Source organism: Triticum urartu, chromosome 6 (genome assembly GCF_003073215.2).
Source record: "Triticum urartu cultivar G1812 chromosome 6, Tu2.1, whole genome shotgun sequence".
Taxonomy (NCBI): domain Eukaryota; kingdom Viridiplantae; phylum Streptophyta; class Magnoliopsida; order Poales; family Poaceae; genus Triticum; species Triticum urartu.
Genome location: NC_053027.1, coordinates 568164562 through 568187904, shown reverse-complemented (window position 1 = coordinate 568187904; position 23343 = coordinate 568164562). Strand labels below are relative to the sequence as shown.

Here is a 23343-nt window from a genome sequence, read left to right as displayed (position 1 = left end):
GAAGCAAGGTGGGACTAAACCACCAGCTATGTTTGTCGAGTTCTTCCGGTCGAGAACTCGGCAAAGCTATGAACCATGGAATTCCAAGGCAAAACTATGAACCATGAAATTCCGATAAAATGATTCAAAAAAAAAAGACTAGACCAGTCAACAATGCTCACTTTGTAAGGGATACAAACTGTCACGATGAATCTTTCTCTGCTTATTGATTGTGAACGACGCGACAATTTAAACTGGTCCTGCCACTCCTCAAGAAATGCCCTCTCGAATTACGTTTAAAAAAAGCAATAGAAAATGTTTACCGAGTTGCCGTCAGATGGAACTCGGCAAACGAAGAGCGCCGTCACGGCTCCGTCTCTTGCTGCAAGGCGTGGCCCATATGTCAGTGTTCGCCCAGTTTATTGGAAATCGTGTCTTATAATGGTTACAATCATCAAATATTTCAGGAAATACTCCTTCTGTCCGGGTTTATTGGGCCCTTAAGCCACAACCCAAAGACCAAGGAGATACAGGCATGTAGTAGAGATTTAGGAAATAAATCTGCTTAATTTGCTCTCTAACTGCCCTATTAACTAGAGCGGCGCATGCCGCCTGCATCCATGCCCAATCGGCAAGGTTCCTGCGTCGGCTCCATTGCAACGATGCATGCGTGGGAGAGATTTCAGGTAATAAAGCAAGGTAATTAATGTCCAGATGCACTAAGCTACGGTCAGCAGTACCCACCTCACTGACACTCCCACGGTGGGTGAATAATTGATGGTAGCCACCGCCTCGTTGCCCAAAACGACCAGCCCATCACGCCGCCGGGTTCGCAGGCGGAAGACGCGAGGAGCGGCGATCGATCTACAGACCAAGGTAACCACCGCCGCCCAGATCCTTGCTGGTTACTTCTGGATTTCTCACCGGCCGCTGTCTGTGGTGGCAGGTCTCCGGCGACAGGCCGCGACGCGTGCGAGATGTCGGGGCAGATGTTCACCCTCGTGGCCGCCGCCGACGTCCGGTACGGCGTGGTGAGAGCCTCCCCCTCCCCCTCCCCCCCATTGATTCATTATTACGGTTCCAATCCAATGCTGCATCTAGCAGGGTGGGTCGGTCAGTCAGTCTGTGTAGGTCATGTGTCTCCTCTGCTCTCCGTTCCTCTGCTTCGGGTGTTTTAGTTGCTGGATGCACTCAAATTAGTTTGCCTGCTTCATCAGCTTGCCGTGGAGTCCACTGAATGATAAAGATAAAAGATAAAGGTCCCAGTTTCATTCTTAGCCCCCACATGTAGTTTGTGATGCCAAAATCTGCCTGCAAATAGACTGATGATAGCATTGTTCCTTCCAGCCAGGGTGTTTTGCTTGGAAAACAAATATGAAGAGGTCGCATGAAAAAAATGTGTGTCAAACTGTTTACCGATATTGTAATTTGGAAGCCAAGCTCTTATAATTACTACCGTGCACCCCTGCGTGTGATGGAAGAAATGTTGTTGGAGATAATTACTAGTGTCTTACAGCGTTGGTGTGCCATGAGTGTGCTATATCAATTGATGTTTGCCAAAAATGATGACTTGGTAGATTACTCGTGCCGCTTAAGCGTGAAATTTTACTGTTCAGACTATTTCCAAACTGTTTATAGCCGATCGAGTTGGATTGGCAATGCCAATGTTCAGCCGTTCTTCGTGTATAAGCACGCCACCCACTCGTGCATTTTTTTGTGTGTTGCAAATCCTATTCACGTACACGGACATATGTGCATTTTTGCATTTGTTTGTTCTCCATGTCTGTTGGCAGCCGTGTGTTCTGAATTATGTCTGCATTTCTTGCGAAAAGCATGAAATTCCATATGCACAAACGGTGGAAATTAAATCTGGCTCTAACCAATATGTATCTGCCTTATACTTCGACAGAGCATGCGGCGTGAGTTTGGAAGTCATTTGGAGAACATAGCCCCCGAGACCGAGTTTGTCAAAATCATAGCTCGTGATGGCGTGTTTGATTTTGAAGTTATTAGGGACGACTACGAGCCATTTCTTTCGTCCGACGGATGGGAGGAGTTTGTGGATGCAACTAACATACAAGAAGGTGACTCCGTTCTGTTTGTGGACCGTGGGAACTTCTGCTTTAAGGCTCACATATTCAATCCAAGCGGTCACGAGAAATCTTTTTTCTTTTGTCAACGACCTACTGAGATATTTGGAGATGTTCCTTCGAGCACTCTTTCTGATCAACGTGTGATGAATGGTAACTATCACTTCTGATTGTGTGAACTATTTGAAATCACTTCTCGTCATTACGTGTTCACCATATTGTATGTTTTCCAGGACACGAAGCTCACAAGGCGAATGACCAGCCATCTATGAATCTTGAAGACGGTTCGCCACCTCTGTCCAATCATGTTGGGGGGCCTTCCCAGCATACCTCTATTTTGGCCCAGGGGGCGACTCTGTCTACGCAAATGAAGAAAAGAGTTGAGGAGAAAGTACAAGCAATTGGATCTGAAATTCCTGTCTATGTCAAAGAGATGACTGAAATCTCTATTATTGGCAGCAAGGGCAAGGGTAGAGGATGCCGAACATATCCTGTGGTGAGTTTACCTACTCGTTTATCCACAGTCACATTCTCAGCTTTATTTGTACTTTGTCGTTGGTTATGCAAATTAACCATTGGTTAGAAGCATTGAAAACTTGGAATGATCTCCTCTGAATTAACATTCACCTGAATCTGTGAACTTGTGCATTTCTAAACAGACCTTCTGCCGCGAATTTGCTTCGGAATGGCTCCCCGCTCGGAAAATAAAAAATTACCTTCAGGTAGAGGGCAAAGCGTGGTGTACTAAGTTCGATGTTGGACGTGGTGCCAGAATGAGTTGGATTCGCGACGGGTGGGAGGAATTTGGTTGGGAGAATGGCCTGAAGGTAGGGGATGTGTGTCTCTTTGAAGCAAAAAAGAAGTATGGCCGGATGTTGATTGTCCATCTGATTCGGTCGGAAATGGAGGTGTAGCTCAGGCATTTAGATTTGTGATTTCTTATTTATGTATGGTATGATGTAGTATGATTTAGACCTCTGATACCTCCTGCCATGAGAGAGCTGACTGTTGAACAACTTTACTCACTCCATTCAAATGACTTGTAGTAGCTGTTAAACGACTTTGTAGCATGCATGTAATGTAATTTGTGAAAAGGCTGGATCATACTCTGCCACTAACTAGTACTCACTTGGCGTTTAATGATGACCCTCCATCTCCATGCCTGTGTCGCTTGCTCCAGTGAAGAAAGGAAATGAGTACTCTATTTGGTCCAGCTTTTGTGCGAGCGGGTTCAACACTTTGTATTTGTTGTCATTACCATGATATCATTAGTTTAGCACAAGATAAAACCCTCTTTTTTAATTAGGATTGAGGTGTGATTGTGCACGAAACTACTATGCAGTACCTAGCAACAGGCACAAGAATTGACTGTTTTCCCCTAGAGTGACACAGACTGAAATATATTTACCAAAACCGTTACTTTGATATTTATTTTTCTCACTATGCTAAAAACATATGAGATACTTTCTCTTGTGTAGACTGCCAAGTGCTAATAAGAGCTTGCAAATCATGGTACATGGTGTGCTCATACAGGTTGTAGAAATTAATCTTCTTTGCATGGCTAACAAATTCGGGCCTACCATTGGCCATCAAAGCTTGGCGAGTTGGTCATGCCATATAGGCTACACTCTTGGATTGATCTGTACAAAATTACAACAGCTCATTGTCATCTCAACTTCATCTAATGAAGAAAACTACATTCTCTAACTAAATCGTATGCGCTTCTTGCAAGGTGAGACCACATGTTCTGAAACATTCACCTCACCAGAGAACATAGCCACATTGACATACTTCTTATATGGTGGTATCCGCGACTCCCAACCTACTAGCTCGAACTTCTCCTTCGGCGGAACAACGGAGCCGGCGATCAGGTCCCCATACCTCACCTTGGGCAAATCCCTCGTAGAATCGTCGTCTTCGCAGTGCGGTGGCATGAGGCGAAGCGGAGCAGAGGTCGATGACACGAGTTTTGCTATATCCACCGGGCGATCTCTCTCGATGAGAAGCTTTGGATGTTCACAAAACACCGAGAGATTGTCTGCCAGAAAGTTTCTGTACTTGTTGAGGATATGTTGCCAGAATTGAAGATTCTGGTTCTTTCTGAAGATATCGGCGCACACATTTGCTACCACGAGCGAACCTCCCATCAACACAGCTAGCTCACTCGCTACCAATGATAGCCGAGGGTGATCATCTGGATTTGTGCTTCCGAATGCAAGGACCTTGAAGAGGTAACTATACTCCTCCAGCGACAAGCTGTTTAAGTGCATCGGCCTTATGGTTCCGAGTCTCGATACACTCTCAATCCTACTTATGATTATGATCTTGCTTCCTTTTCCCATACGTCTGGTTGTGGAATAAAACTTTTGCCAACTAACATCATCTATGTCTGAAGTAAATTCAACCACAACCAAAGTCCTCCCAGTTGGAATGAAAGCCCCATGCTCAGTTTTGTGAATGCTTTCCCCTTTCAAACGCAAGATGAAAGGGAAGTGTGATTTAACTCTATCATTGTTACAAACATGCGCGACTAGAGTTTTCTTGCCCACTCTATTGGTGCTGATGATCGGAAGAACAGTTGGAGCGAAAGGAGGAATATTTTCTTGTAGCAAAACATTCATGATTTGCTGTTTTTCTACTTGACGACCAAACATGAAGTTGTCGATGTACAGGTACGTGTCGTAAGGGCTACGAGGCATGCGCTCACATCCTCCAACAAGCAAGACAAACTCTGTCATGTTAGAAACCATGGTTTCTAAGTTCTTCAATACACTATCAAGGTCGTGAAAAATTGTAGTAGTGCTCCTTGTGGTACGAAAGCAGTTGGTAGAATTGGTATGAAAGCACTTGATAGAATTCGAGAGCGACAAGGTATTGGAGCTGCTGCTAACCTCCTTTTCATCCCTTGAGCTGCAAAGGGCCTTGTATTTGATGGTGTCCAGGACATGGTAACCTTGGTACATGGCCTCTGCAAGCCTCTTGAGCTCAAGCAACATTCTGGAGTTGGTGATGTATCGCCCCTCGGCCTCCTCGATGACCATGTGAACTCGAAGAAGCAGCTGTTGTAGCCTTTCCACCTTCTTATCTAGATTTGCATGGCTCTCGTGCTTGTTTATCAAGAAGGATATGAACCGGTTAACTAGGTCGCCTGCAATCGCAGAGACAACCATCTCCATCTTGGGTTGTTTCTTCGTGTTTCGTGTGTGTGTTTTGTGTGTGTGGGGGGGGGGGGGGGGGGGGAGATGGGGGGGAGGGGGGGATAAATAGATCTTGCAACTCCAGGGATTGGTTGAGAAAAAGAGACAGGCAGAGAGAGAGAGATGACAACATGGCGTGCTATTGCTACTGGTGAAAGACTAAAAGTGATTGGTTCAAAGTTGGGAAAATCTTGCAATTCCACTTGAACTGCAGTCATGTGTTGCTCCCGTGAAAGGGATTGGTTGAAAGTTGAAATTAATCTCTATCACACAGAAACCATGGTGATTGGCTGGCTGGTGTAAGAAATTGACATACACACATACTATGTACCATGCATATTGATCAATACCTCTGAATATTTTACCGGCTCCTCTTTTATTGAGAGCAGTAAGTACACTCCAAGAAATTCGTTTTAGAGCTTGGGCTCCATTGGGTCGTTTGTGAAAAAATAAAGAGCACTGCTACACGGACGATGCTTGTCAACTTGAACGACATGTCCATCACACCATCCATGGGCAAATCTAGACAGTAGCGGGCTGTGGGATTAACTGTAGTGCATGTGTCGTTCAGCAAAGTGTTGAAGTATTTCCGAAAAACAAAAGTGTGAGCTTCAAAATATTCATAAAAAACTCCACATGAACGTATGAACGAGTTCTACATGTGTATAAATTTATTTATTAGAGATATTATAACATTTGAGCTACACACAAAAAAAACACAACAAATATGTTGATTTGTAGCGCTTGCATTGTTCGCCATTAAAACCCATGAATTTGTTTCTTTGTGTGGGTCAACAAATTCGTGGCTTTTAGTACATCTACCACTCACTTCTAAAATCCATAAATTTATTCTTTGTGTAGCTCGCATGTTAAACGTAGCAAAGAAGCAAGGAAGCAAAAAATAACAATGTACGTGGTCACCCCACCGCCTCGCCCACCACGCACCAATCGAGAATGCAAGGAAGCAAAAAACTACTCGCTTGGAGAAATTCTAATAAGGTGATGTAAGCAAGTTATAAGAGTTTAGGTATTATATTTTGCTGAGTTGGAGGAGAGACGAAAGAAGCGTGATGCAGATTAAGAGTCTCGTGCATCACGGCTCCAAAAAAAACTTATTGAGAGTGTAAGACAAATCATGTATTAATAAAGTATTCCCTCCATTCCAAAATAAGTATCGTCGTTTTAGTTCAAATTTAAACTAAAACCATAGAACTTAATTTAGAAGAGAGGGAGTACTACATTTATATAGGTAACTACTATACATGTTGGCTATTAGATATAGCCAATATTATCCTTGCTCTTATCTAGTCGAGTGGATTGATTAAAGAAACCGGACTTGGTTATTTATTATGTAGTGTTGTTGGAAAAGTAAGGCTCTGAGTGGGTTGGTGTAGAGTGTTGAAAGAAATCGGAGTCCCAATCACAGTGGCTGAGAACTTTGACACAAAGAAGGTGTTTGTTTTGAGGAGTGGTAACGTAAACGTAAATGAAATCAGATAACATAGTGTAACAGCTCCGGACGGGATAAACCATATTCTGTTTGGTTCGTCTGTGTGTAAAGTAAATATATCCCTTGACTGTGTGAAGAAAGGTAGCACCCCATGGACAAGAGTGAACGTCGTGGACACGGTGACAGATGGTTTTGACTATATCACCGCTGACATTTTCCTGGGTATTAAGAGCAACTCCAATGCGCCAACCCAAATGAACGGCTTTATTTATTTGGATCAGCCGCCCGCTCAGTGTTCGTCCTCTTTTTAATTTGGGTTGGCGGCGTGTCCAACGCGCCGACCCATATTTACCAGACTGGCCGGCTAACCTCCATTTTTATTGAACCTTTTGCATATTTCACAAGCAAATATACAGTTTCATAAGGAAGCTTAGTTTTCACAACCAAATATAAAGGATAGTTTAACAAGCCCGAATATAAATTAAATTGTTCTCGCATAGTTTTACAAGCCAAATAAAAAGGATACATCTATTGGTTGCCAACATGAACCCACATATGCTCGACCAAATCATTTTGTAACTGCATGTGAGTTTCCTAATCACGCATTTCATGGTGAAATTGGGTGAACTATTCATACGTTGCCGCTCCTCCATACTCAGGCACAACATTCTCACTCTGAAACTGAAACCCTTGATTGTAGATACGTTCAGACACTTATCTTCTACGATGATATTGTGCATGATTACACAAGCAGTATCACCTCCCACGGCTTCTTCGTGCTCCAAGTCCTAGCAGGATACCGAAAGATGCCCCATCAAGATTGCAAAACACCAAAGGCACGATCGACGTCCTTCCTAGCACTCTCTTGCTCTTGGGCGAATCTTTTCCTCTTCTCTCCGACAGGGTTAGGGATTGTCTTCACAATAGTGGTCCATCAAGGATAGATACCGTCACCTAGGTAGTATCCTTTGTCGTAGTTGTGGTCGTTGATGGTAACACTCACACGTGGGTTGTTGCCTTCGGCAAGCCTTGCAAAGACCGGCGAGCGTTGAAGCACGTTGATATCATTGTGTGATCCGTCCATGTCGAAGCAAGAGTGCCAGATCCAAAGATCTTGTGATGCCACGGCCTCAAATATGACAGTGCAAGCCCTGACCTGGCCCTTATATTGCCCTTGCCAAGCAGAAGGGCGGTTCTTCCACTCCCAGTGCATGCAGTCTATGCTGCCAAGCATCCTGGGAAGCCCCTGGCATTCATCGCCAACAAGCGGGTTGTATCTTTAGGAGCCGGCTCTCTCAAGTACTCAGGGCCAAACACAACAATCACAACCTTGCGGAACTTGTACATGGAGTCCAAGCATGTAGACTCGCTCATGCGGACGTATAGTACTCGTCAATGAGATCACCGGGCACTCCGTATGCAAGCTCCGGACGGCTGCAGGGCATTTCTAATAAGAGGAGAAGCTAATCTTTCCAAGGGAATCCTATTTGCACTCGACATAGTCATCGTATCCAACCACCCCCTTTCTAATACGGTTGAAAAGATGCCTACTCGTACGGAAACGGCGCCGGAATTTCTGATGTTTGAACAGCTTGTTCGTTGTGTCAAAGTAGTCCTTTCAAAGAAGGGAATGCCCACTCTCTCGGTTGCGATTCAACACCGGAAGGTGCCACGGAATGGAGCCACGAAGCAACGTCCATTGGCTATTGAGGTGGTGATGGACCAACACGGTAGCCAAGATCTCCTCCTCATCATCGGACGAGGAATCATCGGAGTCACAAAGGAAGTTATGGAAAAATAACTCGTCGGTGGAGTCCATTTTGTACCTTGGCAAACTGTCGAACAGCTTGTGAGCGTCGACGAAGGAGCCAGCTAACGAAGGGAGCCGCGCCGCCCTCGGACCAGTTGGCTGCCCTGGCGGCGTCTGACGAGCGTGTCGGTGTCAAGACGAAGGAGCTGGCGGGGCAGCTTCCAGGTTGCGGCTGTGTCGGGGAGGTGAGGGTGGGAAGCTTTCCGAGCCCCGGTGGCGAGACGGCGGTGGCGGCGACGTGGGAGGTGACGGCGTTGGAGGGGGTGGGGGGATGTTGTGGCATCGGCAGCTGGTAGACGCATCGGAAAATGGGCGGCAGCAGCGTCGATGAAGGAGGCGGGCGAGGGTTTGTTGTTGCAATGGGAGAGGATGACCAATGTGCCACCGACTGGCGGGCCAAGGGGAGGAGCAGGCGGGCGCCGCGCGCTTCTGTTTTGTGTCCGCGCTGACGCAAATGAGGCTCAAAATTGGGCCGGAAATAGGTCGGCGAGCGGACGAAAAGCAGACGCCGTCTGTTTGGGTCGGCGCGTTGGGCCGACTCTTCTGTCCGCGACGACCCAAACAGACGCGCGCGAACGAAATGGGTTGCCGCGTTGGAGTTGCTGATATGGATGGGTGGCAGACGTGGTCCAGACGCTTCAGGATCAACCGGTGGTACTTCTTTCTTTTTATTTAGTCCGCGTATTAGCTTTGATCAAAGTTAAGCTTTGTGAACTTTGGAAAGTTTATAAATAAAAATATTAGCATATAGAATAACAAATCAGTACCATTAGATTCATTATTAAATGAACTTTCACATTATATAGATTTGGTATGGTAAATGTTATATTGTTTTTTATAAACTTGGTCAAACTTTACGAAGTTTGACTTTAGTTAAATCAAACATGCAGAGCAAATAAAAAGGAAGGGATATTTGACAAAGTTAAAATTGGATAGCACGGAGTAACATGATAATAACACATTAATGTATACGTGATCCAACACAATTTTTTAAAATTAATCAATACTTACTTGGACTGTGCATATTGTGGTGCTTGTGATCCATCAAAATTACAACCAAAAGATTTTCCATACTCATCAATGCTTACTAGATTTCTCAAACATACAAGGCTATGGACGGTATATTTCGTTTGCTTAATAAATTGATCAATGAGGCTACAGATTGTAGTACATGGCACCTTGTGAATGCACAATTTATCATGTAATTTATATACAAGTATATGGGTGTAATTAGGGGGCACACGATCTGTCTGTTGCTTTTTTAGGTCAATTACATTCATAGGAGCTAGTCACCGTTCTCACCTAACTGCCATTCTTTTCTTAGCTGCTCCTGAAAGTAGTTGGTCACTGGGAGTGAAGAAGACTTCAGAGAATGAGAGGGAGGGGTGGCGTCGTTTACCGTCTTTTCATGGTCGAGAAAGTCATTGCATGAACAGAATACACGAGCAGAGTAAAAAAGGTCCGGCCCTGAGTTTTCTATGTTTATTCACCGGTTTTCTTCGTTTTTCTCGTTTTCCTTTTCCTTCTTTGCCTTTTCTCAACACATGTCTATTTTTTCAATACACATTATACTTTTTTGTATACAGGTGAAACATACTCTTGATACATGTTGAATGTTCTCTAAATACATTATGTACATTTTTTCAAATAAATGTTTTGAACATTTTTAGCATACATGTTAGGTATTTCTTAAATATACATTGAACATTTTTTAAATCCATGAAATATTTATTATACTACACGAACATTTTTTCATTGTATAAACACTTTAAAAAAAATTACGAATATTTTCTCCAAACACTCAGATTTTCAAAAGTATCATGAAGATATTTTGAATAGCATGATACTTGTTTTTGTGTTATGCAAATATTTTGTTACATTTATAAACATTATTTAAAATGACATGAAACATGTTTTAAAAAATATGTGACCAATTTTTAAATGTCACGAACAATGTTTGTGAGTTGTACTAACTTTTTTTTATACTGCCTACCGCAAAAAAATGTTTATACTGCCATTTTTTAAAGGGCGATGCTAGGCGCCGGCGCACCGGCCGAAAGTTTCAGCCGGTCTTGCCCCAGCCCTTGGATGCGAGCCCGCGTGGCCACTGGATGTAGCAAAAAAAAAACGATTCAGCCTGGGCTTCTTCTACCTCGGGTTAGATCTGCAGCTCCTGCTCGGTGCCCTCGTCGCCGCGCCTCCAGTCCCCTCTGGTGGCCGTCCTCGTCGCCGGTCTCTGTCCTCGTCGCCGGCTCGTGGCCCTCGCCCCCGGTCGCCAGTCGCCGTCCTTGTTGCCGCCAGGTCGCCGTCCTTGCCCCCGGTTGCCGATCTCTGTCCTTGTTGCCGCCCGGTCGCCGTCCTCGCCCCCGGTCGCGGTCCTTGTCGCCCCCGGTCGCCGTCCTTGCCGCTCCCGGTCGCCGTCCTCGTCACCACCGTCGTTCGCTCGGCTCCCCTGATTGAAGCTTTTTTTGTCATTACCGCTTGAAGCTTTTTCTCCTGGCAGTTGAAGCTTTTTCGTTGCCGTTTGAAGCTTTTTCCACCATTGAAGCTTTTTCCCGCGGTGGAAGATTTTTCCTCATGCCACTCTTGAAACTTTTTCTCTAGCTGGATAAAGCTTTTCCACAAACGATTGAAGCATTTTCTTCTTTGGTGGAAGCTAGACACTTGACTAGTTCCAGCAAAAAACGATGCCGGCTGTAGCAAAAAAGATGCTGGATGTAGCAAAAATCTGTTGGTCCAGCAAAAAACAGATGCCGTTGTAGCAAAAAATTGACACGGTTGTAGCTTTTCTCTCAATGGTTGAAGCTTTTCCCCTCTACGGTGGAAGCTTTTCTGTAAATGATTGAAACTTTTTTCGTTTTGAGCAGCGCCTGGGTGAAATCACAGAGAGACGCCATGGCCGTCGTCGAGGAAGATTTGTCAATCTCTGGTTGAAGCTTTTTCAACTGCGAGTTGAAGCTTTTTGTCAAACGGTTGTAACTTTTCCTGTATTTTGTTGTCTGGTTGAAGCTTTTTTATCTACTGGATGTAGCTTTTTGTGTCCATGGTTGTAGCACGGGAAAACGCTGTTTGCAACTCCTCCCCGTGGCCATGGTTGTAGCATGGGCACCTCGGTCCTCCCGGCGTTTTGAGGAAGAGGAGAAAGGAAGTGAGGGGGAGGGGGGAGGGGGGGGGGGGGGGGGGTGGGAACACGAGCAGGGCTGCAACCATGGTCGGCGGGGACTTCGATCTTCCAAGCTACATCCATGGCCGACGGCGAGCTGCTCGCGTGGTGCAACGGGGGAGGCGAGAGATGCATGCGTTGTGGGGCGAGATTCGCGTCAGGTTGAAGAAAGCCGAGAGGATAGCGTTTGGTGGCCCCCGTGTCTACGTGTCGCTTGATGGGTGGCTGGGACGAAGCGCGCGTGGACGCGACCGGCCCAAAGTTCGGCCGGCGCATCGCGCCCAATCGTTTCCCTTTTTTAAAACATGCAATGAACACTAGTTAAAAAATAAATAAATAAAATGCACAAAAATGTGAAAGAAGCAAAGCAAACTTGTCTGGCCCAACAGAGTGGTTCCTTGAGGCAAGTGGCTGTTCGGTCTAGCACGAGGCGAGACATGCTCCCCGTGAGAGCAATATTACGCTTATAGCGAGATGGAAGGAGTTCCCGGCTGAAGCGTAATCGATCTCAGGTCTCTTGGATGCTGCGTAATACTGCAAGCCACTGAGTCATAGTCGGATTTGTGGTCAAATAGTAGGCCACGACCAATTTGAGGGAAAAGAGCTGGTTTTCCCAATGGTTTTTTGGGAAAAAAATGTTTTTTTCTTTATTTTCTCAACGGTTTTCTTCGCTTGTTTCTCTGATTTCACTGTTTTTCTTTCTTTTCCTTTGTATTTCTTAGATTTTATTTGTTTCTTTCTCAGTTTTCACTGGGCTTTTTTCTTTTCTTTTTTTCTTTGTTTTCCTTCGGTTTTTTTGTTTCTTTCTGGTCTTTCATCTGTTTTCTTTATTTCCTCCCGGTTTTCACTGTTTTTCTTTCTTTTCCTTTGTATTTCTTAGATTTTATTTGTTTCTTTCTCAGTTTTCACTGGGCTTTTTTCTTTTCTTTTTTTCTTTGTTTTCCTTCGGTTTTTTTGTTTCTTTCTGGTCTTTCATCTGTTTTCTTTATTTCCTCCCGGTTTTCACTGTTTTTCTTTCTTTTCCTTTGTATTTCTTAGATTTTATTTGTTTCTTTCTCAGTTTTCACTGGGCTTTTTTCTTTTCTTTTTTTCTTTGTTTTCCTTCGGTTTTTTGTTTCTTTCTGGTCTTTCATCTGTTTTCTTTATTTCCTCCCGGTTTTCACTGTTTTTATACACATTTTTGGTATCTAATAAATTTTTGTAAAACACATATAACATTTTTCAAATACAATATTAACATTTTTTTAATATATGGTCAACATTTTCATATACACATTTAACATTTTTTTAAATGCTTGATTAACATTTTTTAAATACAATTTCAATTTTTTAAATAAATTATCAACATTTTTATACATATTAAACATTTTTTAAATGCTTGATTAACATTTTAAAATAATTGTTAACATTCTTGTCAAATGCTTTGATTAAAAACGAGGTTGTGGCTTCCCATGCGCCTGGGCCGGCCCATCTAGCAATCGGCTCATCGTGAGGCTTTCCTACGTCTTTCTATAAGCGAGACGTAGGAGCGCCCCATGTTCCCGCCCTATTTTAATTACTAGACTACTGAACTTGCCCTCCTGTATTTTTCTTATCGGGAACGTATCTCGTGCACCGGTGCACCGCACCTCCTAGCACATTTTCAAATGTGAAAAAAATGTGCACATTCACACAACATCAATGTTTCTCATCACAAAATTTCAAATAAAAAATTTGAAACATTGCTCGAGATACACGAATGGCAATTTTGACATCAATGTGATAATGGGACAAATCTAAAGCCCAACTTATATGACATTCTATCCAGTGTTAAATTTGTCATTTTTGTATCTCAAGTAATGTTTTGAATTTTGATTTGAAATTTGCGACAACAAACATGAATTTTGTGTGAATGTGCTCCATTTTTCATATTTTTTGGAACAATTAAAAATGTGTTACAGAGGTCTAGTGCACCGGTAGCACCAGTGCACCAGATATTTTCCCTTTTCCCATCACGCTTGGTGATTCCTATTCGCCGTTCGTTGCGGCAGATTGTCATGGCGTCGCACAGGCAAACGACCTGAGCGACAAGAGATGGGCCGAGCACTTACACAGTGTGACCCAACCAGTTTTGGGAACTTTTCCATAAGTTTCATGGGCCGTTTATTTTCCTTTATTGGTTTTTTTTATTTTCTCTTTTTTTTATTTCCAAAAAATAAAAATATATTTTTATAAAATCATGTCTTAAAATTTATTCATAAATTTGGAAAAAAAATTACATTTTCAAAAAAGTCACATATCTTCATAACTAGTGTGTATGCATGTGCAATGCACGTCAACATAAGTGTTTTCTTAAAAGGAGAAAGGCATTAGGCTACGCCGCGGAAAGAAATGCAAAATAATATGGTCTGTGTATGAATACAGAGGGAAAAATTACTGTTGTAAAAAAGAAAAAAGAAAGTGTAATCCCTATAGATTGATGACAAAAGTTGTAAAAAACAAAGAGAGGATTTCGCGCAGGAGCGCGTCGTGGAGGAGGCTGATGCGGTCGACGCCGTCGGGCGCGGGGAGGGCGGGGTTGCGCTTGGGGTCCGTGACAGCGAGGCGGGAGAGGATCTTGTGCAGGGGCGTGTGCCGCCGGGGGTCGGAGGCCGGCAGGGCGGGGACGAGCTCGGTGCAGATGTGGGAGAGCAGCTGCTCCATGGATCCGTCCACCTCGTGCGGGTCGAGCCCCCTGCGCCGCAGATCGGCCTCCGTCAAGGGGTCCACGTTGGTGAACGGCGGCTGGCCGGCCATGGTCGCCGGACGATGAGGCGGCGAGGATTTGGGGATTTGTGGGTGGCGAGTGGAGCGGAGAGATTGGTCTGCTTTTTTTTTTCTTTTTTCTTTTTCCCTTTTTGAGGCAAGGAGAGAGTGGCCTGTGACTCTGGAGTTGTTTAGTTGGGCCGAGATCCCACACAGGTTTCTCGCAGGCCCACCAGTCAGTTACTTGCATCTCATTTCTGGGACCTCCTCCATCTTCTCAAAAAAAAATCGGGGACCTCCTATATGCCGCTCGCTGCGGCAAAAGGTCGGCGTTTCGCACAGAGACGGCTAACCTGGGCCGGTCCATTTGCAGTGGCAGGCGGAGCCATCACGTTCGAGTCTTCGAGAGTTGAAAAAAGGCAAAGATAGGACCGTGCTCGTGTGATTTGCTCCCACGACTGCACGTGATAGACATCGCTAGCCACCGTAATTTCTAAAGATTTGATATCCAAAATGGCAACCCAGTTTATATGAACTTTTTTGAAATTTCAAATGTGGTTTTATTTTTGAGATTTCTGAAACAAAATCAAAATCTTCATTTTGTGAAAGCATAACATTTTTTGGGAATCTCAAAGATTTTCTCAAAAACTAAACAAATTTATAAACACAAACATTTTTTAAAATTATGAATAAATATTTTAAAACCAGAAAAAAAATGAAAAACCCTCAATTTTTCGGATTTACGAACATTTTAAAAACATGAACATTATTTTATTTAGCGAACAAATTTTGAAAATATGGACATTTATTGAATTTTTTATGAACAATGGAAAGCAGGAACATTTTAAAAATTCACGAATATTATCTGAATTTGTGACAAAAATTCAAAATGCAAACATTTTCTGAAATTCCCGACAAAAAATTCTAAATCTTGAAAACATGAAAAAATCGAATTTGTGAAGAAAATTTAAAATTAAAATTCCCAAACATTATTTGAATTTTTGAACAAATTTTGAAAACTTTTCGGACTGTGAACAAATTTTTAAAGTGGGAAAATTTCTGCAATTGCCAAAAAAATTTCCATTTTCGAATTTTCTGAAAACATGAACATTTTCCGAATTTGGGAACCAATTTTAAAAGTGGGAACATTTTTTGAAATTCACTAATAGTTTCTGAATTTGTAAAATAAAGGTAAACATTTTTAAATTTGAAATTCTAAACTAAGAATGGTAATCGATAATTGGTTTTTTAAATTGCGAACATTTTTTGAATAGAAGGGAACAAATATTGAAATTCTTGAGCATATTTCGGGCAATTTAATTCTACCACAACAGTTATAAATAGTTTCCGTCTTATTGTGAAGCAGGGATATTCGGAGGCAGGCACAGGTTCTAATTCTACAATGCCTATCCTTGCAAATAATATGTTTAACGGGGACCCCTCGACCATTTTTATTCCAGTGATCCCTGGAGGATATACAGAACTTTTGCTTCAAACCGATCAAGCTTCAGAGCTGCTGCACACTCCAAGAAGATTAGATTTTTGATGGAGTGAACAAGCAGCAGCAGTATCTTTTATTTCTTCTTGTCGCTATTGATCAATATATAGAGTTACAAATCTATATATGTAGTGCTGCACTCTCGTGAGTGAGCTTATTTTTCTCAATTTAATTATCAGAATGTTCATGCTGGAATTCCATTCATTTTTGCCAAAGTCCTAATTTGTATTCATTCATCAGTCTCTATTTTTCCCATCCCTTTGTATTTTTATTGCACTTCTGAATGTAATAGAGCTATCTACATTGTAAACTGATGGACACTTCTGAATGCCCCCAGCTTTGCTCGTGTGATTTTGCCCTTGCACGCTAGCCCCCCCTTGAGGTCGATCCAACCGGGTCGTGTGATAGGCACCACCATGGCTCCGCCCGCACGGGAGGGCAAACCATCATCTATCATATGCATTATTAACCAATGTCGACCGACCTTGAATTATTTGCCGCCCCTTCTTTTTACTCTTGCCATTATTATGTGTCATCATATATAAGCAATGACCTTGAGGTGTTTCTATCTATCTATGTATGTATCATCTGCTAAGCAAAGACGACTCAAAATTCAAAACATGCATGCATGGACCTAGAATACATATATGCAGACAAAATTGAATCAGAAAAATCAAAATAACAAGCTGACACATCAAACTGTTCAAAATGGACTATGGTGTTCATCTCCATCTCTAGCATCCAGCAAGCATTTCTCCACTCCAAAACTTTTCTCATCTTCACATTACTTTTCTTTTTCCTCTCTCTCTCCACAAAATGGTCACCTCGATTGCAAAGCTCGATGATTTTGGTATCCCTGGCAGGCTGCATACAAAGGTTAAACCATCATCATCTTCTGGCCTACATCTGCTTGCTGTGTCTTGTCATCGAGAACGCAAGCCATGAAAAAAATCATCATAATATCTAAGCAAAAGCATTTGTATAAGGCTCTAGACCACGTACGTAAATGTCACCCGTTTTGTCAGTGCTATGAATTTGATGCCGTTGATTCTCATTTTACTACTAGCTAGCTTATAAAAAGTTTTAGCTACATGCATACCAAAGCCTGTAACTGGTATTTTTCAGACGATTGCACTAGCTAAGTATCATCAATTTTCCTGCAGTTGGCTTCATGGTACAGATGGCAGATAATAGTAAAGAAAAATTAGGCTCAGGAGCAGCCCATACAATCAATCTAGAGACCTTCAGTAGGCGGCTTAGCGTGTTTTATGACCATTGGAACGAAAATAAATCTGATCTTTGGGCTTCTTCTGATGCCATTGCAATTGCGACTCCGTCTCCTTCTGAGGATCTCCGTCATTTGAAATCCACAGCTCTGGATGTTTGGTTACTTGGATATGATGAATTTCCAGAAACCATAATTGTCTTCATGCAGAAGCAGATACATTTCTTATGCAGCCAGAAGAAAGCAAAATCTCATTGGAACCATCAAGGATGCTGCTGCAAATGAGGCTGTTTTGGTTCTGATATTGTCTTGCATGTGAAAAGCAAGAATGGGGATGGCATTGACCTGATGGATGATAATACTGCGTGCTGTTTGTGCTCAGTCGAAATCTGACACTTAAGTTGTTGGTCACATTGCAAAAGAGGCACCTCAGGGTAAGCTCCTTGAAACATGGGCAGAAAAGTTATCTGTTGGATCTGTGTACAACTTGCAGACGTAACACACGGGTTTCCTGAGATTTTTGCCGTCGAAGGTGCCACAAAGATCATATGTGTGAAAAAGACTGCTTGCCTAACTTCATCTCTAATGAAAAACTTTGTGGTACCGACCATGGAGAAGGTTATTGATGAGGAGAGAAAAGTCTCACACTTGTCATTGATGTATGACACAGAGAAGGTTATTATTGATCCTTTGAAGGCCAAGGAGAAGTTGAAGCCTGAAAATATTGATATATGCTACCCTCCTGTCTTCTAAAGTGGAGGGAAGTTTGATCTTAGGCCAGGTGCCTCCAGCAATGATGATTATCTCTACTATGATCCTGCAAGTATCATCATCTGCGCAACTGGGTCCAGGTACAGTAACTACTGTTCCAATGTTGCCAGAACATTTCTGGTAGATACTACCCCAGCAGAGAGTAGGGCGTATTAGACACTTTTGAAAGCCCAGGAAGCTGCTTTAGCAGCATGTAAACCAGGCAATCAGATGTCTGCAGTTTTTAAGGCTGCAGTTGCAGTGTTTGAGTAATATACAGGCAGAAACAAACAATGAGAAGACAAAGCAGTTCTTTAAGTTATTAGCTGATACAGCTTAAGTTAGTGACAAGACTGCAGAGATCTTGACCAATTGCTCCAAGGCTGTTAAAGATGTTGCCTATTCATTTAATGATGAGGAGGAAGTTCCGAAGCCGGAGCGGGCTTAGGTTGAGTCAAATAGCCTGGAAGCACTACCATCCATGGCGACACTTCGATCAGACAACCCGGAGATGGATGTCCAAGGAAGAGCTCCAGAGACAGCACCAGGCTGAACTGGCTCGTCAAAAGAATGCAGAGACTTCTAGAAGGCTTGATGGGGGTGGTTCTGGTTCTTCCTTCTAGGTCTTCAAATGAGCTTGCTGCATAAAAGAATGTGAATGATGTGCCCTATTCGAGAGAGTTGGTGATACAGGTGGATCAGAGGAATGAAGGTGTTCTCTTACCTATTTATGGCAGCATGATCCCTTTCCATGTTTCTACTGTTAAGAGTGTGACAAGCCACTAGGGCAACCGCACCTGCACTATCCGCATTTTCTTTAATGTACTCCCTCCGTTCTGAATTACTTGTCGCTCAAGTGGATGTATCTAACACTATTTTGATGCTAGATACATCCATTTGAGCGACAAGTAATTCGGAACGGAGGGAGTACCTGGCATGCCATTCTCAAATGTTTGACAAGGCTCAAGGAGCTATCTACTTGAAAATGATTACATTACGCTCAAAGGATCCATGGCATAGCAGTGAAGTTGTGCAGCAGATCAAAACATTGAGGAGGCAAGTAGCTTCAAGGGAGCCAGAGAGGGCCACCCTTGTTACTCAGGAGAAACTCCAGCAAGCAAGCACCCTTGTTACTCAGGAGAAACTCCAGCAATCAAAGCACCGAAACAAAGCAAATGAGGCTTAATGATGTGTGGATACGGCCTGCATTTGGTGGTCGTGGGAGAAAGCTGACAGGAACTCTTCAGGCCCATGTTAATGGTTTCAGATGTTCTACTTCAAGGGCTGATGAGCGTATGGATATCATGTATGGGAATATAGAACATATGTTTTTTTCCAGCCGGCAGAGAAAGAAATGATTACCCTCCTACATATCCATTGCACAATCATATCATGTTGAAGTGATGGATGTTGTTCAAACTGTTGGTGGCAGAAGGAGATCAGCCCTTGATCCTGATGAGATTGAAGAAGAGCGGCGTGAGAGGGACCGGAAGAACAGAATCAACCATGGAGTTCCAGAACTATATCAACAAGGTTAATGACCACTGGTCGCAACCACAGTTCAAGGGGCTTGATCTGGAGTTCCATATCCCTCTTAGAGAGCTTGGATTCCATGGGGTTCCGTATAAAGCTTCAGCTTTCATCATTCCAACTTCAACTTGTTTGGTTGAGCTAATTGAGACTCCTTTCCTAGTGGTGACCCTGGGTGAGATAGAGATTGTTAATCTGGAGAGGGTGGGCTTTGGAACAAAGAAATTTGACATGGCTATCGTGTTCAACGACTTCAAGAAGGATGTTCTCCGCATCGACTCCATCCAGTCAACCTCACTTGACGCGATAAAGGAGTGGATTGACACCACCGATCTCAAGTACTATGAGAGCAGGCTGTATCTGAACTGGCGTCCTATCCTGAAGACTATCATTGATGATCCTCAGAAGTTTGTTGACGATGGTGGCTGGGAGTTCCTGAACATGGAGGCAAGCGATTCCGGGGCAGAGGAAACAAAGGAATCAGACCAGGGGTACGAGCCTTCTGCTGCTGAGCCCGAGTCTGAATTAGAAGACGAAGACTCCGACAGCGTCCTTGGTGGAATCAGACGAGGATGAGGAAGAGGATTGACATATTGGACTCCACTTAGCACAACACGCCATACAGTTAATGTTTCAATCAAGAAGGAATCGCCAAGTGAAACATCTGGGTAATTGCTAGCATTCCTAATGTTAGACCGAAAGAAGACTTAGTTTTATTTTCATGGGAATCATGGATACCCCCTCATAACTCATTTGCTCACTTTGTTACAAGTCATGCTCAGGATACACATGAAGAAGGTGAGAAAGCGGCAAGGAGTGCTAATCTAATTTTGTTCGGAACTCGTGTAATGTGACCCTTGGTACTTTTTTACATTACATGCCAAATAGATGTGTTCAAGTGGCCATGGAGAAACCATTTTACGGAGTGATTATACACTCCCTCCGATCAAAAATAAGTGTCGTGGTTTTGGATCGGAGGGAGTACCATTCAACTAAATGAGTTGGAGATCTCAATTATAAATAAAATTTTGTTCTATCCAATCCACCAAACCCCCCTGCACTTTCTAGATAACAAACAACATCATCTCGCACCATTGAATGAATCCTGATCCATATAGGAAGGTGAGAAAACTTAACTGAAATAAGAAAAGAATATTTATTCAAGTGTTGTCTAGTTTATGGATTCTGGAACTTCTGAACATTCAGAACACACTTTAAATTTGAAGCTGACCAAAACAGGAGAAAAGCATCGCTTGCTTTGCCGCCTTCACTCAAGGTTCACCGACGGTTCAGGAGTGCCCAAGTGTATCCAACGGCATGATTCTACTCGTCATTTACCATTTCCTTGTTGTCTCTAGTTTGCTGTTTAAGCCCAGTTTAAGCCGCTAGTCTTATCTGAACTAACTGCCAAGTGCCTAATGTGACTGCTGCAGAAGTATATAGCTCCAGCAAATCTTTGGCAGAGAATTCGTTTTGGATCACTCGGTCCTCCTTGAGGCCTTCCTGTTCGATTTTCGACCACAATAATGAAGCATTTTTTTCGTAAATTTTAGACTGTCTTGTGCTTTGGTAACTGTTCTGACCATACTCAGTACATGGAGCAAATGTACAGGGGGTACAAACAATTTCTTGTAGGGCGACTACTTTTAGTTTTTTAATAACAAAACCAAGTTGGATCACAGTATTTGCTTTCCCATTTTTGCCATTCAGGTAAAGCCTGGAATCTAAAAATGCACACGGTGCAACAATTCCGATTGAAAACTGAATTAGCACAAGATAAGCCATACAGAGATTGATAGGTTCTGACAAAAGGAGCAAATGTGGAAACAAGCTTGTCAATGAGCTGTGCGCTGCTTCTCTCCACTGAAGTTATCTGTTAAAAACCCAGACAATGTCCATGGTCAAACCTTGCAATAGTAGACTGCACGTATATGGGATGCCATTCCCTCGTACGTAAAATGTAAAAGTCCAACCAAAGAAAATTGCAAAGACGATTAAATATACATTTTGCAACGGGACAATAACTGATTTGGACCTATCGTGAACATTACAAATACTGGTTGGTTAATTCTTTCCCAAGCTGCTTGGAAAGTTGACAGGTCCCGGTAACGCCTTTGGGCCTCTAAACTGCTCCATGTCTTTCACCCACCAACTCATTCAGGGATAGTTTGTTTAAATGCACGAATACTTCAAGACTTGGCAGAGGCCAGCTTAGTTAAATTTGACCAGAGATCAACAAGCAGCTATGTCATGAATCCTGGCCATGAAGGTTGCCATATCTGCACTTACAGGTGAACTTGTAAGTCGGTTCATCTCCTTCCTGATGAACAGTTACCACTCCTCCAGCCATGCATGATCAGAGGAGAAGGTGGTGGAGAGGTTGCAGCATCTCCTGATCAGAGTTGGCACCATCGCCGAGGAGGCGCACGTTTGATACATTACCAACTCTGGGATGATGATGCAGCTCAAGATGCTCTCAGAGGCCATGAGAGGACACCGTCTGCTCGATACCTCAAGGTACTGAGCCCTCCAAGACGATGCAGGCAATCGCGTTGCCACCTTCACTCAAAGTTCATCCACAGTTCAGGAGTGACCAAGTGTAGCCAGCGGAACGATTATACATGTCATTTATCATTTCCTTGTAGTTTCTCGTTAGCTGTTAAAGCCTGGTTTAAGCTACTTATCTTAGGTGAACTAACTGTCAAGTGCCTAGCGTGACCGCTGCGGGAGTATTATAGTGCCAACTTGGGTGAATGAAACGCAACAAGAATTAACTTTTTTCTTTTTGCTGATCTTTACTTTCTTACACTAGAGGTAGCCTGATTCCCTTGTATCCTCATCTCAGATCCACCATATCACTACGGCAAACAAGCATTTAGCAGCATGTACATGTAGTGATGGGAGCACATTTGGATTATAAAGTTACAAAACTACCAAGTGCTGCTTGACAAGTTGCACATGCCCTGCTTCCCCAGAGATGAATACTATTACTACTATGTTCGGTACAGTTATCTTAGCAGTTTCTCTTATCTTTACTACAAAGGGGAGTCTGCGGTCTTAATGGATCCATATCCCTCGCACTCTCCTGCAAAACCAGCCCACCCCTTGTCCCATCCCCGCTCAACAAAAACAGCAGAAAAACCCCAGGGAAAAAGCAAACAGCCACGACCCACAGACACAGGTCCCAAGCCCCATCTCCCCCAATCCCCTCGCTCCTGCTGGATGCACTGAGAGTCTGTGAGTTACTAGTTGCCTTTCTTCAGTGAGGGTATGGGAACACTCCTCGATAGAAGCAAAGATTGTGTAAAAGAAAAATTCAGGGTTAACGACAGTCTGATTCGTCAGAAGTTGAGGGAATAGAAGAGTGCTCGTTCATGTGTAAGCAATCATGTGTGGACCAGAAAGTTTGATGTGCCCGGTCAGGCACTTGCATGGGTAATCAACACTGACCAAATGTTTCAATCAGTAAATGTAAAAGTCAAAATGAAGAGTTCATTTCGTTCACCACAGATAACTGGCTCATCTTTCTGATAATGTTTTGCCTGCCAAATCAAATTTTCTGGAATAAATAAATAGACTAAAAGGTCAGAATCTTAGCTCTTGTTAATTCTGCAACCTATTATTGTATATCTAAATTGAACATTTCAGATTCTGTGGTTCCCGGCTGGATTTCAAAGTGCGAAGAGGCATGGATGCATGAGAACGCTCTGAATGGCATCCATACAGAACTCCAACCAGGCTAAGTAATTCATATACATAGAAACAACAGCTACGTTTTCACTACCTCATTATGCGTATGGGTTCTGTATGCTGTTTGTCCCTTTTCTGCTGACCTATTTTTGCGCCGCCAAATTACAGATTTACACAACCAAACTAATGCATATATATGATTGACTCGGTTCTCTGTATGGATGCAGTGTGCAAATG

At 43.1% G+C, this 23343-nt stretch overlaps 1 protein-coding gene and 1 pseudogene across 1 annotated transcript; both read left to right on the top strand.

Annotated features, from left to right (window-relative positions):
- The first annotated feature begins 542 nt into the window (after positions 1-542).
- On the top strand, positions 543-3226 carry LOC125513092 (putative B3 domain-containing protein Os03g0621600). The gene is made up of 6 exons (XM_048678138.1): positions 543-665; positions 764-855; positions 926-1010; positions 1889-2222; positions 2303-2565; positions 2729-3226. The coding sequence occupies exons 1-6, from the start codon at positions 585-587 to the stop codon at positions 2981-2983; spliced, it is 1110 nt and encodes a 369-aa protein (XP_048534095.1). The 5' UTR covers positions 543-584; the 3' UTR covers positions 2984-3226.
- A 13865-nt stretch (positions 3227-17091) lies between these two features.
- LOC125517068 lies at positions 17092-20005 on the top strand (annotated as a pseudogene).
- Positions 20006-23343: the final 3338 nt, after the last annotated feature.

Excerpts from the sequence above, each read along its gene's own strand:
- LOC125513092 (XM_048678138.1), top strand. The coding sequence starts at position 585 with ATGCCGCCTGCATCCATGCCCAATCGGCAAGGTTCCTGCGTCGGCTCC. Across the intron at positions 856-925 it reads CGATCGATCTACAGACCAAG|GTCTCCGGCGACAGGCCGCG; the intron begins GTAACCACCGCC and ends CTGTGGTGGCAG. Across the intron at positions 2,566-2,728 it reads GATGCCGAACATATCCTGTG|ACCTTCTGCCGCGAATTTGC; the intron begins GTGAGTTTACCT and ends ATTTCTAAACAG.